General features: G+C 42.3%; 2 protein-coding genes across 2 annotated transcripts; both read right to left on the bottom strand.

Annotated features, from left to right (window-relative positions):
• Positions 1–184: 184 nt before the first annotated feature.
• Positions 185–6,198, bottom strand: prpf31 (PRP31 pre-mRNA processing factor 31 homolog (yeast)). Its single transcript, XM_083918443.1, has 14 exons — positions 6,060–6,198; positions 4,449–4,664; positions 4,293–4,353; positions 4,076–4,159; positions 3,891–3,988; positions 3,315–3,421; positions 3,031–3,200; positions 2,739–2,896; positions 2,553–2,642; positions 2,097–2,224; positions 1,796–1,868; positions 733–861; positions 541–639; positions 185–445 (listed from the first exon to the last, which is right to left on the bottom strand). Exons 2-14 carry the CDS (start codon positions 4,662–4,664, stop codon positions 332–334), a joined length of 1,527 nt encoding a protein of 508 aa, XP_083774569.1. The 5' UTR covers positions 6,060–6,198; the 3' UTR covers positions 185–331.
• Positions 6,199–7,710: 1,512 nt separating this feature from the next.
• On the bottom strand, positions 7,711–15,238 carry lmtk3 (lemur tyrosine kinase 3; the record flags this gene model as incomplete). Its single annotated transcript, XM_083917622.1, has 6 exons — positions 7,711–7,844; positions 10,297–10,381; positions 10,467–10,801; positions 11,158–11,303; positions 11,869–12,032; positions 12,134–15,238. The coding sequence occupies 6 exons, from the start codon at positions 15,236–15,238 to the stop codon at positions 7,711–7,713; spliced, it is 3,969 nt and encodes a 1,322-aa protein (XP_083773748.1).
• Between the last annotated feature and the right edge of the window lie 1,382 nt (positions 15,239–16,620).

Raw genomic sequence — 16,620 nt, 5'->3', positions numbered from 1 at the left:
AAGTCAGTGTGTGGTGTAAAGTCCTGTCATTCCTACATCGAGCCTGGCTTTGGTGCCAAGTATCAAGCTAATGGATTAAGATTTGATCTGTGATGTTACTTGTAGAGTTTAGCTACCATAGAAAACGTTAAATGACAAACATTTTCTTCCCTTTCTAAGGAAGACAGGACGCTTTGTGAATTTTCATATGTTTTATTGAAATGGAAAAATTAAGAAAAGTAAAAACAAAATACAGGACAAAGCACAATGTCAAATTAATTTGAAAATCACTTTAAAGTGTTGAGTGCAACTGTCTGTGTGTGGGATGATGGTGTGTGTGTGTGTTGTGTGTTCACATCTTAGCTTCCTTCTTGACTTTGAGGAACTCCGCCATGTTTGAGAAATATTTCTGATTGGCCTCAGCCACCTTCTTCTCTGCAGCCTGTGGGTTGACAATCTCCAGCCCCTGCAGACGAGAGACCAACAGTTAGTTAACCAAAATAAACCTGCACAGTGTTCAGGGGAAGTTCAATACAAAAGAGGATGTATGATTAATGTTACCTGAAGAGGAGTGAAGGCTACGCTGGAGCTGGTTCCTGAGGATCGGTCTCTGACTGTGGACTTTCCTCCGTATGTCATGCTCTGCTTCTGCAACGTCCTCTATTATGTGCAGCAAGAAAATACGGACTTAAAACACCACGAAAAGATTCATTAGGCAATGGCGTAGTGAAAATTAGTCATGAATGACTTTACCTGGAGGGATTTGGAGATTCTCGCCTTAGTGGCCTCGTTGACCTGAGCCTGCCTGACACGACCGCTGCCGCTCTTCCCCAACTGACCCAGACTGAAGCCCAGGTCCTCCTGATACGCATCGTCTTCAATCTGTAATGCCACATCATGAGTTAAAAAGAGTCAGTGTTTTAGAGAGGCTTTCCACAAATTATGCCATGACTGCTTTAGACACACTACCCTATGACTAATTTAAGCATTTTTGGACAAATTTTATTTTGACTTATTTTTTCTTTGGATACACTTTTCTCAACAATTTCTGCCCTGCTCTAAGTATTTAAGTAGCCTGCAGCTAGTGCACAACGCGGCTGCTCGCCTCTTGACAAAAAGTCAACACATCACCCCTGTTCTAGCCTTCCTCCACTGGCTTCCCATCCGCTTTAGGACTGATTTTAAAGTGTTATTCATTGTTTTTAAGATTTTAACTGGTCTGGCTCCCCTATATATCTGGCAGAACTCATACAAGTCAGTTATCCAGCCAGAGATCTACGCTCATCCAGTGAGTTGTTGCTGGATGTGCCTAGATCAAAAGTGAAGACCAAGGGCGACCGTGCCTTCTCTGTGGCTGCTCCCAAACTTTGGAACAGTTTGTTACATTACATGTTAAACATCCGGGATCCATGGAGAGGTTTAAGTGTGCTTTAAAAACACATTTTTTCTCGTTGGCCTTCGGATCCACAGGGACTCCTAATCCAGCCTAGTTTAGTTGTTCAATTTTTAACATAATCTTGCACTGTAGTTTAAGACTATTGTACAGGTATGTATGTGCATATGTTTGTATATGTGCTACATGCATTTTTGTGTGAGTGTGTGTGATGATATGCATGTTTTCTTGTTTCTTGTAGATGCATTATTGTTTTTGTCTGTGCTCTGTGAAACACTTTGGATGACACAGGTCTTTTTAACTGTGATATATAAATGAAAGTGAACATGAACTAAAAGAGTCATAGCATAACAATAAAAAAATGTCAAAGAAAGTTGAAAAACATCATTACAAAAAGTAAAAGTAAAGGATATATCTACTGACCTCTGCAAATGTCATCCTGTTAGCATGTTTCCTGATCTCAGTCAGTCCAAGACGCTCCTTCATCTTTCGATACCTTCAGGAGAAGAGATAAGAACAGTGGAGTTGGTTACGGGTGGTGTGCTAAACTTGGCTGTGCAAGTGTCTTGCTGCCCTCTGTTGTTGCTTTGTTTTGCCGTTCTGATGTTGCAGAACGTTTTCCTTGAAATGAAAGGCTGCAAGCATCTCCATATTGCACTCCACTTCTCTCTAAGAGTGTGGCCTGTTTAGAAAGGTTCTGCAGGTGTGGAGCAGCAGACAGTACCTCCTTCCTCCTCTCTTCTTCCTCTGTCCGTCCAGTGGAGCTGGCAGCGGTTTGACCGTCTTTACTGGTGGAGGCTCCTGCCATTTATCAAACTTCCTTTCTATTTCTTCTTTGAGATCGTAGCCAACCTGAGCACAAAAGTTAACACCAGAGAGGAGACAACAATGAATTCAATGTTTGTTTAATATTGCTGAATGCAAAAAATAAATGTTAAAATTGTAGATCTTTTTCTTTTTTTTTTTAAATATTGGCAGGGTCACAGGGGTGTCTTCTTAACAACAATGGGTGAGGCTGTAATTTCTGATGTTTTGTTGGACCACATTGGTATTTCTAAAAATAGAAATGAGGTCAAGAAAATATCAGAATTCCCCTGTTTGTACCAGGTTTATTTAATAGCACTTGTTAGCTAACTATAAATTCAGCATAAATGTGAAGATGCTTTGTTTGGATAGTTACCTTGCCGACTGAACTCTCATGGAAACTATCCACTCGGGCAGCCAGAGTGCACTTCGCAGACACCAGGCGAGCCGCTTTCCTCCTGAGGTCCTGAAGGCACAAGATGGAAGACGGCCATTAGCTACAAGGTTCCCATGCAGAGTTAAATACACAAAAACAAAACAATATGTTGATGTATTTACTGACAGGTGGTAGTGTCTGCACAACATCACAGTGGTAGATGTAGCCGGTGTGGGGGAGCAGGGAGGTGCTGCTGAAGCCAGACAGGGTTCTTCTCTGAGCTCCCAGCAGCATCAGGTTACATGCGGGCATTTTGGAGAGGTTAGTGAGGCCGCCGGCGATACCTGCAGCCAGAGAGAGAGAGGGAGACAGAGAGTGATCATTTTTTAAATTTGAGACAGATAGCATGGACAACATACTGTAATATCAATGAATCTAAACGATTTAAATCAAGAAGTGATATTTACACATCTCTCACCCATGATCTTTGCAGCTGTTGATGCTCCAACAATGATGGACAGATTTGGGGCAATAAATGACATTCTCGACTCTACATATTCATATATCATGTGTTTGGACTGGTTCAGCTCCAGAGCCATGTCACATGCCTCCTCCAGTTGCTTCAGTTCGTCCTCACTTAGCAGTGTACTGAAACCATGAAAATACACAATCAGTCTTAACTTAAATGGCGTTTGCCAACCTCAGACATCCTGCAGATTGGAGTGATAAAATCGCTAAAACTACAGATGCCTGTCGACTCACCCCTGTGTGGTCGAAGCTGTGACACTGACAACCATAATGGTGGCATTGGTGAGGATTTGCTGCAGAGTTTCATTGGTCTTGCACTTCTCCAGATTGTTTCCCAATTCCTGAGCAGAAAATGGAGAATATATGATGCTCAAACCACGTGAGAAAAATAAATTAAGTCTGCATTTTCTTCATTTTATTATTTTAAGTAAAAAATATAATTTCTGAGAGTATAGCAGTTGTGCACTTTCATATTTTATAATAAGTCCTATAGTATTAACCCATAGATCAATGAGTATAATTTGTATAACATGAGTGATAAAACAGACTCTTTAGTTTCGTTAAAATCTGATTGCTTTCCATGACAAAAGGTGACTATGAATACAACTCATCAATATATAAACTGTTGCAGATCAATGAGAATTCATTACCGGACTTGTGCAGATGTGTAGCAATACTTTCATCAAGAAGTAAAAAATAATAAAGATACAAATAATAAATAGCGCAGCAAATACCTTACCTAGGGACCATACTCTCATTCTTTTTGGGTTTTTGGTATAAAAGCAGAATAAACATTTCAACTCGTCTCACCTTGACTGTGCGGATGTAATCCAGAGAATCGGGCACCAGAGACTCGAGCTCTGGGAACCTCTTGGAGTACTTGTCCCGAGTAAACTTGTGAATGATATCTGAGACCCAGGAAGGAAAACACAAGAAAACGTTGTTATACAGAACAGAACAACAGTAAACCCTTTACATTTTGAGTTTTCACTCACTCAGCTCATTGTCGATCTCCACTGTGAGGTTATTGGCTGCTACGATGAGTCTGTATTCTGGGTCGGACTCGACTGGACCTGAGACTAAAAAGGAAACAAAAAACACAACAGAATCATCTTCCACTTTTGACCATAATTAAATGCTGCGAGGAACTTCTTAACCATAAACCATATCGTCACACATTCAATGGAAAACATGCAAATGTGTCACACTCACCCTCCGAGTTCTTGCGCTGCTTTCCACTATACATTGAAATTTTGTCCATTATCTCAGAGAACTGTAGACAAAAATAAAGATAATGCGTTAATGACCAGAACGGATGCATTACTATTAATATCGGCTTTTTCAACGCTCTCAGGGGACGCAACTCGCCTGTTTGCTATTGCGCAGCTTGGCGATGGACGCAACACTCTCAGCTTTACTGTAGTCCACCTCCATTTCCTCTGGGATGTCTTCCAGCCCTGCCTCTGTTCTTCCCTGCGTCGCCTCTCCATCACTATCCACCTCCTCTCCCTCAGGGTACAACCCGTCCTCCCCCTCATCTCCAGCCTCCTCCAAATCGGCCAGGAGCTCGTCCGCTAGAGACATCTGCAATCAGCAGCAGAAAGTTTGAGGACATTACAGGTAAATAGCTTGATAGGCTTCTCAGATCTTTTTCCAAAATGAATCTAAAGTACCACCAGGTCTTTAATGTTGCAGATTTTACAACAGTAATTTTATCTTTCCACTATAATATTTACAACAGGACTGTGAGGTGTCCAAAACATCGGAACACAGCACAGCGATTAAACCCACATGCTGTCCTGCTGTTCTAGTTTCAGTTAATATAATTTTCTATTCTTACCGTAATACCGTCATAGTCGAGGGAAATGAAAAGTCATATCAACATCACTGATTTGTTACCAGATAACTTAACTACATTATCATATTTCATAAAAGCAGCAAATCTGATGCTTAAATAAATTAAGATTAAAGACTTTAGATCAATAAGATTTCTGTTACACAAATGTTTGTTTCTTACCTCTCTAATCTCTGATTTTTACTTGTTAAATACTAGGTACTTCTAATTGTTCAGGCCCCTTAATGAAATAATGTGAAAAGCGAGTTTCTTGAAATCATTTTATTTTGTACTGCTCTCACCCAGTGGTGGAAGTACATTCTGAGATACTTTTAATTTTACTTGAGTAATTCCATTTTGCGCTACTTTATACTTCTACTCCACTACATTTCATTAGAAATATTGTACTTTTTACACCACTACGCAACTACGTTTGTTTACAGATTCAGATTAATACAAAATATTATGACCAAATGAAATAACATATTTTGTCATAGATGAAGCTACACAAGAAAATAAAATCAGCCCCACCTTTACTAGCTGCAACATAAGTGATATTTATATTCAATAATTATAATCTGGTATTTTGAAATAGGCCGTTCTGCACAATGAGTACTTTAACTTTATGTACTTAAAGTACATTTTGATGCCAATACTTTTGAATGCAGGACTTTTACTTGTAACAGAGTATTCCTACAGTGTGGTATTACTACTCTGACTGAAGTAAAAGCTCCGAGTACTTCTTCCACCATTATTTAAGGCCTTGACCGCACAAGTACACGTGACTTCATTGTAAGGGGCCACAAGCCAAAAATATTGTGAATCACTGTTTGCCTGGAAGTGTCTTCACACCCTGCAAATAAATGCTCGTTTTTTCTGCTTAATTTCATAATAATTTGGACTCCAACGTAAATGTGAATAAACACTAACAACAGGTTATCACGGCCCCGATCATCCCCTCAAACAACATCAACACATTTCACATTAGGTAAATAATTGAGCATAACAAAAATGAATAAGTGGCTATTTGACAAAGATGCTTGTAAACACTGTTGTAGGGTTTATGCTAGCTAGCGTTAGCAAACGTTGGCTACACGCAGCCGGTAATGTTACTTAAACTTAAATTATAAGTGACAAACACTTACCTCTAACCTTCAAACTCTGGTAGCCTAGTGAAACAAAAACAAAGCTGACTTATTTAGGCTTTAAATGTTTCTATATTAAGGTTAAACGGCCCGCTGTTTGCCTCCTTCAGCCTGCGGTGTCCTGTTGTTAGATCGTCGCAGACTAAATACGTCACAACCCTCGAACTGCTTTCTGGGAAATGAAGTCAATACGCCGCACAAACAAAGAGGTATTTTATGCAGGAGATAAATGGTTCTACTTGGTTATCAATACATACATAACATATTCAATTATTTAAAAATATATATAACTTACAAAACAATATTATTTATTGTCATGAAACAGTTCAAAAAGAAGTTCACATTTTGTAGTTTTTATTTCCCCTTGTTTATACAGTACCCCTTGAAAACCATTCTTTAAACAATACAGGTTTTAAACCAACATTTAAACAGACTAAACAAATGGACTAGTTGGACCTCGACTGCAGGATGGACTGTTATTAGTAGAAAATGGGGGAAATTAACAGATATACAAACAAATGGCGTTATTTACTGATGAGAGGCTTCGATTTTTCATGCTAAGCTACATTAAAGGTCATTAAACGAGGTAAAAGAATGACAAAACAGCTAAGAATTCATAGACATCGGAAAATAATGACACATTACAGGACATAGTTCCATATAGATTGGCATATATTAACAAGTAAAATTATACAAAATACTTTTTTTTAGCAATTAAGACGTTTGGGAAAATATTTTCATTTATTTGTTATGAAGATCTTAGAGAAGGTATAACCTAGATGCATTCTGTCCCAAACAAATTATAGCTAAGTTAATAATATAAGTTAAACGCAGAAACGCAAATAAATAAATAAATAATCAAATAAATAAAATATTGTATGGAAACCGGCTTAACATGAATAAATAACCCAAATTTAATAAATATATATAATTTAAATTAATAACGTAAGAGAAATCTTTTTAGAACTAAAAGTATAAAGAAGCATAGCTTGTTTCATTTTTCGTGCAGTCTAAGAATACATCTAAAAGTAAACTGCTCTAAAATGATATTGTATTCACTTGTATTATGATATTTGTACAAATGTAGTTGAGTCTTCTCAAATACAGGAGTCAAGCCATTTCTGTTCCCAACTGCTGCCTACAAGAACAACTGACTGACTGCAATGAAAAACCTCTTTAATAAAGAGAGGACTGTGATCCAAGGGCTTACATAGACAGATGGATGACTAAAGAAAGTGCATTCCCCGCACGTCTGGAGAATAATACAACAGAATGAAGAAGAAAAAGAGAAGGTAAGCTGGTACACAGCAAGACTCCCACTGCATAGCTGTCAAATCTGTTTCAGATTTTACAAAGCTCCAGGCTCCTCTCCTCCTAGCATATGCTGCCTTTTCCAAAGACTTTTGTCGCTGAAGGATGTGAATAAACTCTGTAAATAGTGGCAGGCAGGAGCACAACAACCCCTGTCGTACAAAATCCTGTCGCTGGTAAAACCTGGAATGTGTCCAGCTTTTAGAACGGGAGTCTCATTCTTTCAGTTGCCTCCTCAATACAAAAATAGCCTCTGGGCGAACGGCTGGTTGTTGGGGTTAATTCACGAGCCAGTCCAAGAGGGTTCAGCTCTAAAAGGTTCCCACGATGACATGTGACATCACACCAAGTGGGGGTCGTTGGCAGGGCTGACCGTGAAGCGTGATGATGTCACTGGTTTGGCCCCGACAGGTGACCTCGCTTTGATTGATAAATCCTCTTTCCTTTTTGACTCTTTGCTCTTGATGTTCGGCCCTGAAAAACAAAATCAGACACTGTTTGAAGGCCCAGAAGTCCCTTAGGTGTGATTTGTGCTTCCCTGAACCATTTCATTTTACATTTATTTTAATTTAATAAGTAAGAGAGTGTGGTCCTACTCTACTCTATATGTAAAGGGTCTTGAGATAACTTTAGTTTTTTTTTTTGGCAGTTTTTAAGCCTTTTATTAGATAGGACAGACAGGAAATGGGGTGAGAGAGAGAGAGAGGGGGGAGACATGCAGCAAAGGGCCGCAGGTCTGTGTCAAATCCGCGGCCGCTGCCTCGAGGACCTTCAGCCTCTTTACATGGGGCGACTACTCTAACCTCTGTACAACTGGCCGCCCCTTGAGATAACTTTTGTTATGATTTGGCACTATAAATGAGATAAAAGCTGATAATGATATAAGATAGATAAGGCTCGCTGAATCAGTGTCCTCTTTTAAATCACTTCTTAAGACTGATTTTTATAGACTTGCCTTCCTGTGATGCTGTCTTTTTTGATCATTTTATCTCATTGCTTTTCTTTTTTTGCAAGCACCTTCATTTTTTTCTCTCTATACAATGATGTGTAAATATGGTTATGTTGTACCTTAATGGATTTTACTATTATTATTATAATTATTTGTTTGGTTTATACTGCATTTACATGTTGATTTTGATTTGTGTTATGTCAAAGCACTTTGTAAAATGCTGTACAAATAAAGTATTAATATTGTAAATAAAAGTAAATTTACCTCCTTGTCATTAAGTGGTGTTCACAGGTGAAACTATGACACAGTTTTTCATGTATAATATAATTTCTTGAAGGAAAGTCACAGAGCTCAGTTAAAAGTAGGGATGTTCTGATCGTGTTAGTATTTTAATATTGCCAAACAAATCCATTACATTTTTTACATGTTTTTCTCCAGATTGCAACTGCACAGCATATCTAGGCTACAGTAAATTTTCATTGAAAAATAGTAAAATAGTTAGCAGCACCTGAGAGTTCAGGTGGACCTGCGGAAAGTCTGGTAAAACCAGGAATGTGTCCAGGTTTTACGCCCATGTAGGAGGGGCGGGGGGCTTGTTACGTGTCTGTGCTCAGGGGGCTGTTGTCTGCCAAACACAAGTCAGAGAATAAACTAATATCTATATCTATTAATACAATCACACTGAAGCAGCGCTGCACAGTTTTTTGTTAAAAATAACTCACAGAGAAAACAGCCTCTTCCTTCAAGGCTTTGAAGTTTCAACTCTACGGAAGATCATGAAAGCATCTAATTTTGGAGTTTCTGCAGTTCTGTATTTGTGCACGGAAACTCGGAGCTCAAACTTTCATTATTCCGTGAAATGAGGTAATCAGTGTACAAGATGGAGAGAGGAAGTCAAGAGAGCAAATGAAAATGTGTTGGGAAACACAGCTTAGGCTTGCATTGTTGAGCGCAGGATTTATGTCGCCACTCAGTTCCACATGTCACTGTGTCGAGGGGGATAATTATAGAAGATTAATCCTGGCTGCGTATTCGGAGGAGAGATGGTTGAACGGAGCGTTTTTCATTTGGGTGGGTGGGGATGAGTTAGTGGCTGTGGCTGATTTTATTACGTTATATTTCGGCTCAAGGTGGAGGACTGAGTGATAATGCACGTATAGAAAGAAACTAATTTTAGCTTTATGTGCATTATCTCTAGTTTGATAAAAAGAGTCAACAGCCTGCTAGTGGTTTTGTATATAACTGTATAAAACATGGACGAAGTCTCAGTGACGTCAGCCATTGCTCAAAGTGGTTGACGTCGCCTAGTCTTGCATTGCCGGACGTGTCTCCACAACACTGCTGTGCACAGGGAGGGGGGCACGGCCCAATTTTTGAAAAACCCATGCTAAAGTCCCCTCTAGAAGCCAAAATGCATGCTAAAATGCCCTCTAAGAGCCAAAACGTGTGCTTAAGTTCCCTCTAGGAGCCAAAACATGTGCTAAAGTTCCCTCTAGGAGCCAAAACATGTGCTAAAGTTCCCTCTAGGAGCCCAAGCATGTGCTAAAGTGCCCTCTAGGAGCCAAAACATGTGCTAAACTGTCCTCTAGGAACCAAAAAATGTGTGCCCTCTTCAGTGGCGCGGACGCAAATTATGTACCCTTTTTTTTCCTTTTCGCCCCTGCCCTTCAAAAAGTCTGTGCATGCCACTGCTCTCCAAAACTGAGTCTGGCCAAATGAGGGAACAATTCTTGGATAAGGGAAAAAAATGCTCTAGCATGTTTTTATTTCTTTAAACCAATCACAACGGTCTTGGGCAGTGTGAAGCTCTGGATGCAGCAGCAGTGTGCTTGCAAAAAACATAGTGGAGATAGTGGAAAGGGTCCTGACATGTCAAGTTTTATTCCAGAACTGTAGATCTGTGTAGAAGTCGCCTAACTCCCTGCTAATCCAAAAATAAATGGGCAAATAGGTGGAGTAAAATGTTTATGATCTTACCGCGCAGATCCAACTTGGTGCTTTTGACAGACACCGGGGCTGGACTTGTGGGCGCTGAACTGCTCAACTCATTAGTTGGAGTTTCCTGTTGAAATGAAACAGAACAGTCAGGCCGATTTTTATTTGATCAAAAACTCCTATTAATCAGTTATTGAAAGAACAGGAAATACCTGATCAAAAAGATAGATTGTGACATCATCAAAAAAGGACACATTTCTTCCTCTGTCCTTCTCTCTGTCCATCGGCTCCTTAGGTGATTTCAGCAGACTCCTCAGCCCGACGCGTTTGTCCACGTCTGTTTCCGTGACAACGATCACCCTCCGGGAGCTCTCGTCCTCCTGCTCGTCGTCCTCCTCGTCATCAGGGTCACTCCCTGAAGACAGACCTCTCCGTCTTCCGATCCGATTTCCAATCGCACCGTCCCCGAATACTCCTTTACCAGTGGGGGTGAGGGGAAGAGTCAGAGCAAGAGGAGGGAGGGCGAGAGACAGACGAGCTAGCTTTGCTGTGAAAATGAAAGTAGCGCAGAAATGTTAGATATAAGAGGAACCTGACAAGAGCGTTTACCTCTTCTCAGTCGGGGACTTCTTTAAAAATGTGGGTAAAGGTTTGCAGACTAGTTTACTTAGGGGTTACTGATATCCACTAGTTAGTTTTTCATTTAAGTTTGTCTTTAGTTTTTTTTTTTTTGCATTGTTTTCTGTCTCCTGCAGTGTAAAAAAGGGTCCTAGCTTGTTCATCTGTCCTATCTCACTTCACTCTATTATTAACATTAGGCTGTGGTTAGGCATAGGGGAGTGACGGTAGAACTAAATGTCATAGTTTGTATGTAATGGTCTCAGTCATGCTGCATGAAAGTACCTTTCATTGCCTGGTTTGCAGCAGGCTGAGGGGTCGTGACCTCAGGTTGTTCAATCACAGTGAGCGGCTCAGCCTTTGTTTCATCAGACTTGGCGTGGGGTTGAATACTGGGGAAACTTTCCTCCTCCTCCTCCTCCTCCTCTTGGCTACAACAACAACAAAACACACACAAAAAAGCAATTGATTGAAACATGAATATTAAAGGATCAGTTCACCAAAATCTATATTTTTCAGTTAACCCTTGTGGTATCAAACCATGCAGATAGTTTTGGTTTTATTTGTCCAGGTTTTGTAATATTAATCTCTTTTTCATTTCATTTGTGGTGCTCACAGCTTTGTAAAAGTAGGTAGTATCCATGTTACTCTAATCCACAGATGTTGCTCTTTTTACTGGTTTAACTACTTCTACAAAAGAAATAGTTCCTCTGAAAACTTACCGCAGTGTGTTCTGTTAGAGTATCCAGAATAACAGGGACACTGTTCCTCAAAAGAGATGTTGATCTTATTTTTATTATTTTAAATACAATGGTCTAAGAGCTGCCAATGTGGCTCAATACTACTGAGCCCCTGAGGTCACTAATGAGCCTATTGTTGTGAATAAAAGCTCCATAAGATAGTGCAACTCAAAGAAAGTGTGAAAATATGTTTGGCTTTTTTTTTTATCGACTCTTTAACATAAACTCAGATTTTCAAATTCGGCCTTCTTCATACCTTTCATCCTCAACTTGTTCTTTCACAGTGTCCAGCTCACTGCTGTTCTCTGTGATTTGTTCACCCCAGGGCCGGAGCGTCACCGTGTCTTTAACAGTCGACCCCCAGAGCACATTTGTGTTCACGTTCTCACTGAGAGAGAACTGCAGCCTCTCCTCACACACCTGAAGTGACAAAACGAAACCGTAAAAAGTGGCGAATAAATTCAGAGAGGTAATATAGGGAGCACTCTTACAACAAATAAAACACAAGACAACATGCTCACCTGCATCATGAGGCCGTTCCTTGCTGTCATCTTAGAGAGAGATCCCTGGTCTTTGACATCAGATGTTTGGCCTGGTGATCTCTGCCCGTCATTATTCTCCTCTTGATAATCCCGGATCAGATGGGGTGCAGACTCTGCCAGCCTATCAGAGTTATCATAGATCCTGTCCTCGTTCGAATCCACCCTGCTTGCCTCAGTAGTCGAGGATCCACAAGTCTTCTCACCTGTCTCACTATCACCACCACTGCTGCCCTTCTGCTCTGGTGTTTTCTTCAAAGACTCCAAGAGCTCCAGGTTCCCCAAAAAAAGCTCACCGAGCGAGTCCTCCTCGTCCCCTGATATGCAGCACAGTTGTTCCAGTTTTTCAAAATCCTCCAGGGGCTCCTCATCCAAATCTTTCCACTCAGAAATCAGTAACTCTGGGAGATTGTTGAGAGGAACTTGAGGTGAAGATGGGGTGGCAGATGATGTTTTCTGGAACAGATTATTATGTTCAGCCTGTTCCTCTAGGTCGGGTGTAAGGTTGCTCTCATCGGCCGGTGTTATATGCACAGAGGGGAGGTTCAGATTGGCTGAGATTCCTTTACTCTGAGTTGTAGCAGGTGGTGATTGTGGCAGAGATGGCTCTGAGACATCTGCGCTGTGAATTGGGGAAATATACGGCTCTGTCTCAGCGCTAGCAATAAAGTCTTCTAGATTAATGTGACTAATAAAGTCCTCTGCCTCTACAACAGATGGTGGCGGACTAGGAAAAGAGTCGTCTAAACTCTCCAATTTATCATCTTGCACATCCAGGTCTATGCTTGGTGGAGGACTGGGAAAATCTACTGAGCTGAAATTGTCTACCTGTGGATATGACTGATCCGTCTCCCCCTGTGCATCAAGGTCATTAGAACAGGAGATGGGATGGGGTGGAAGGGGCATGTCTCCGTAATCCTCGTCTTCTTCGTCCATTATGTTTACTCTCTCTTCTAAACATTGCCTGGCAAGCCACGGTCTCATTTCAGTCTCTGAATCTGCACCCGATTCAACATTTTCCGGGTCTGAAAAGTCCTCAGGAGGAGCTTCGGTGATGCAAATAGATATATTTGACCTCTCTAAAGTGTGACTGAAACAGGTCTCTAAATTAGAGCCTGTCTCTCTGTCAACGCACACAGCTGATGTCTGCCCCTCTCCTTGGATCTTGCACAGGTTATTCTGAGACAATCTGTTAAAATTTTGATTTTCCTCTGATTCTGTGGAGTCGAGCAGACCTTCCCTGTCCCCGTCTGTGTCTGTGCATGACGGACTCTGCCTCTCTGCTTGCTCCAAGGACTCCTGCTCTGGGATTTCTATATTCTCCACTTCAATATCTGAGATTTCTCTTTTCAGGTCTTTGTTAAAACTGCCAATATCTCCTAAGTTCTCAATATTTTCCTCCTGTTGTATGTCTACCACTTGGACAGCCTGTTGGTCATCACCGTCTGCAGAGTCCCACCTTTCCTTCATGGCAAGATTACCAGCGAGTCCTTGAGTTTCATCGTTCCATTCGTCGGTTTCTTCGCAGCCCTCCAAGACGGCAGGGTGAGGTTCACTTCCTGCAAGTTCATCATTTTCTTCCGTCTCCCAAAACTCCTGGCCCACAACAAGCCTCTCCCCCACCTCCCAGGCCTTGTTACTGAACCCAGAGAAAAATTCTGATCTCAGCTCGGTGTCTTGGCACCGCCTCTCTGGAGAAGCCCATTGGTCATTTTCATCAGGCCACAAGCGTAAGTCACTTGAAAAACGGTGGCAGTCAAACTCTCCCCTGACGACAGCAGATCCTGTGCGTTCCTCATCCTCATCCAGAGCGCTCCATAGCTCTTTAGTCTTCACATCCAGGCCCTCGCAGGAGTCTTTGTCCACACTGTTAGCAGAGTCCATCTGACTCTCTGCCCTCCTCAAGGGTGACTTTTCCTTCGTGGCATTACTGAGCTCTGCGGCAGCCAGCTGTTTCTCCGTCTCTATGGTGCCCTTCTTAACCTCGCTGCCGTCTGAGCAGCGCAGGTTTCTCAGGCCCAGCTCATTGTTGTCCAGACCGGGCCTCTCTTCACATCCCTCAGCCTCTTCAACACCCTCCTCGGCCCAAGAAGGACACGTCAGACCAGTCACTTTATCATAGACGGACTTCCCATCATCGCTTGGCTCGTGTACGGACGGGGTTTCATTGCTGAGTGTGGTGTCACTGGTTTGAATGCCGTACACTTTAGATAATCTTGACTCTCTGTTGTCAACATGGGATGGTGTTACAGATTCCACAGTGTCATTTCCACATGAGTTTAGTGCAGAGGGATCAACATCCGTCTCTGTAACACTTGCTCTGCTGCTGGACTTCAACACGTAATCCTTTGACTGGCTGCCAGATACAGACTCGATCAAAATATTTGTCTCGGCAAGGCTCTTGGAATGTAGATTTAAATCGTTCTCTGCAGAGTCCTGGTATTTGCGGTCTGTTATCTGAGAGATGAGGCCATCTGTGTAGTGGTTGTCTATTGGATACCCACCGCTGTGTGGAAGCCCTTTCAGTTGCGCATCATCTAATTTTGAGAATAACTTATCAATGAAGTCAACACAGTCCTTGGCCTGCGAATCATCACAAAGCAGTGTTTTTTTTTCACTCTCGTTTTGGAAAATGCCAGAATCGTCTCTCTGCGTTGACTCCAGCCCTTTGTTTAGAATATCTTTGTCAGCCCCTGAATGAGAGACGACATTTTCTGGAGCATATTGATATAGAGTTTTCTCACACATCTCAATAGTTCCTCCACTTTCTACTTTCTTATCTGACATCTGAATACTGTTTTTTAAGGGGCTCTTTTCGCCCAACTCTCCCTCCTCCTCTGTTTTTTCCTCGATCCCTGTCAGTGTTCCCCGATCCCCTGCTCGACTGCTGCTCGGCCTGGAGGAAATTAGTCCATCACTGCTCCTCCTGTTCATCCCGTCCCCCTCCCAGTCGCTGTCTGAGAAATAGGCAGAGTCCCGGTGCGGCGTTTCATTCCCCAGAGCTCGCCACCCGCCATTTCCCACTCCTCCTCCACCACTCGTCCATGAGTCACTAGGTGTGAGACAGTCGGCTGAGTTGGAAGTCATAGGTGACATGCCTGAGTCAGTGGGGGTAATGAGCGAGACATCAGAGGACGGGTCCCAGTCTGGAGTGGTAGGAGTGGCAGCAGGAGACGGTGCCTTTTCAGCATCATGCCAGTGTTTTTCTTGCCTGGTGTCATTGCGTTGAATTAAATTTTCATCCTTATTTTGAGGATCCAAGTTCTCCAAATCAGCTGCTGTGATGTGTTCCGAGTCCACTGCACTTTGGGGCTTTTCTTCACCAGGATCATGTGACGTGGTTTCAGTCCTTCCACATGTTTGATCTCCCCTCCCAGGGCTGCTGGCCTGTAGGTCTTCTTTCATTAACTCACCATTCCCTATAACAGCAGCCGTTTGAGTATCTGTTAAATTTGTAATCAGTGATTTGTTGTCACGCTCTAGCACAGTGTTGGAGTCAGAGGGAGCGTGCTCCAAGAGAGCGGTCGGCTCTCCTCTGGCAGGTAAGGCAGGGCCGTCTGAACTCTCCTCATCTTCTTTCTGAAGTGTTTGGTTGTGCAGGAGACCATTTTTGGGCATGATTTCAGAAAACACAAACTCATCAGGCTGGCAGTTGTCAGCATCGCTTTCTTCACTGTCCAATTTAAGAAGTTGTTTATTTGATCCTATATGAAGGACTGGGATCTCCGGTTTCATAGAAACCTTTATCTCGCTTTTTTTAGCCCGCTTTGTCACTTGTGCATAGATGGCCTCAGTTGGTGTTTCATCTCTGCTTTTGTTGGATGCTCGTATGGAGCTCTCTGACTGAAATCTGATGGTCTGAGCGGAGCTTGGGTCAATGCATATGGACTCATATTCAGGAGAAAGTGGAGTAGGTGAGTAAGAAGAGTCTGCGTCCTTTTTGTTTGCAGCAGAGTTTTGTCTGGATATGATTTCAGTCAGGAAGGTCTCTGCTGATTGGATCTCTTTCAGGAACTCCTCCCTGGTCATTTCTGTTCTCCGAGGCGCCTTGTCAGTCTGCTGCAGGTCCGACTCATGCTTCCCGATGGTGATCTCAGAGAGGAGAGAGCGGGATCTCCGTATGCCCTTTGAATAGGCTTCCTCGGCCTCGATGTATGAGGGAAGGCCTGGAGCACAGACGTAGGGCCGCAATCTGGATCCTGAAGGATAGAGGTATTTTACTGGATCAGTTTCTGATCCTCCCTCTGGAGGTGTGTCCATCTTTCCTGTGTCGATCTCTGTGAGGAAAAGATCCCTCTGGAATGATTCTTTAGTGACTGCTCTGTCCTCCTCAGCTCCTGTCCTGTTGCATTTCTCTGGTCCCCATGACTGCCCTGCCGACCCCAGCTCTGTGATCAGCGACTGGGAGCGGCGCATCCCTCTGTTGGGCAGCACAAAGTTCCCCCATCTCTCTCCATCTCTTTTCTCTA

This window comes from Echiichthys vipera (genome assembly GCF_963691815.1).
Source record: "Echiichthys vipera genome assembly, chromosome: 8".
Classification (NCBI taxonomy): domain Eukaryota; kingdom Metazoa; phylum Chordata; class Actinopteri; order Perciformes; family Trachinidae; genus Echiichthys; species Echiichthys vipera.
Note: the sequence above shows the minus strand (reverse complement) of the source record. Positions and strands in the feature narration are given on the sequence as shown.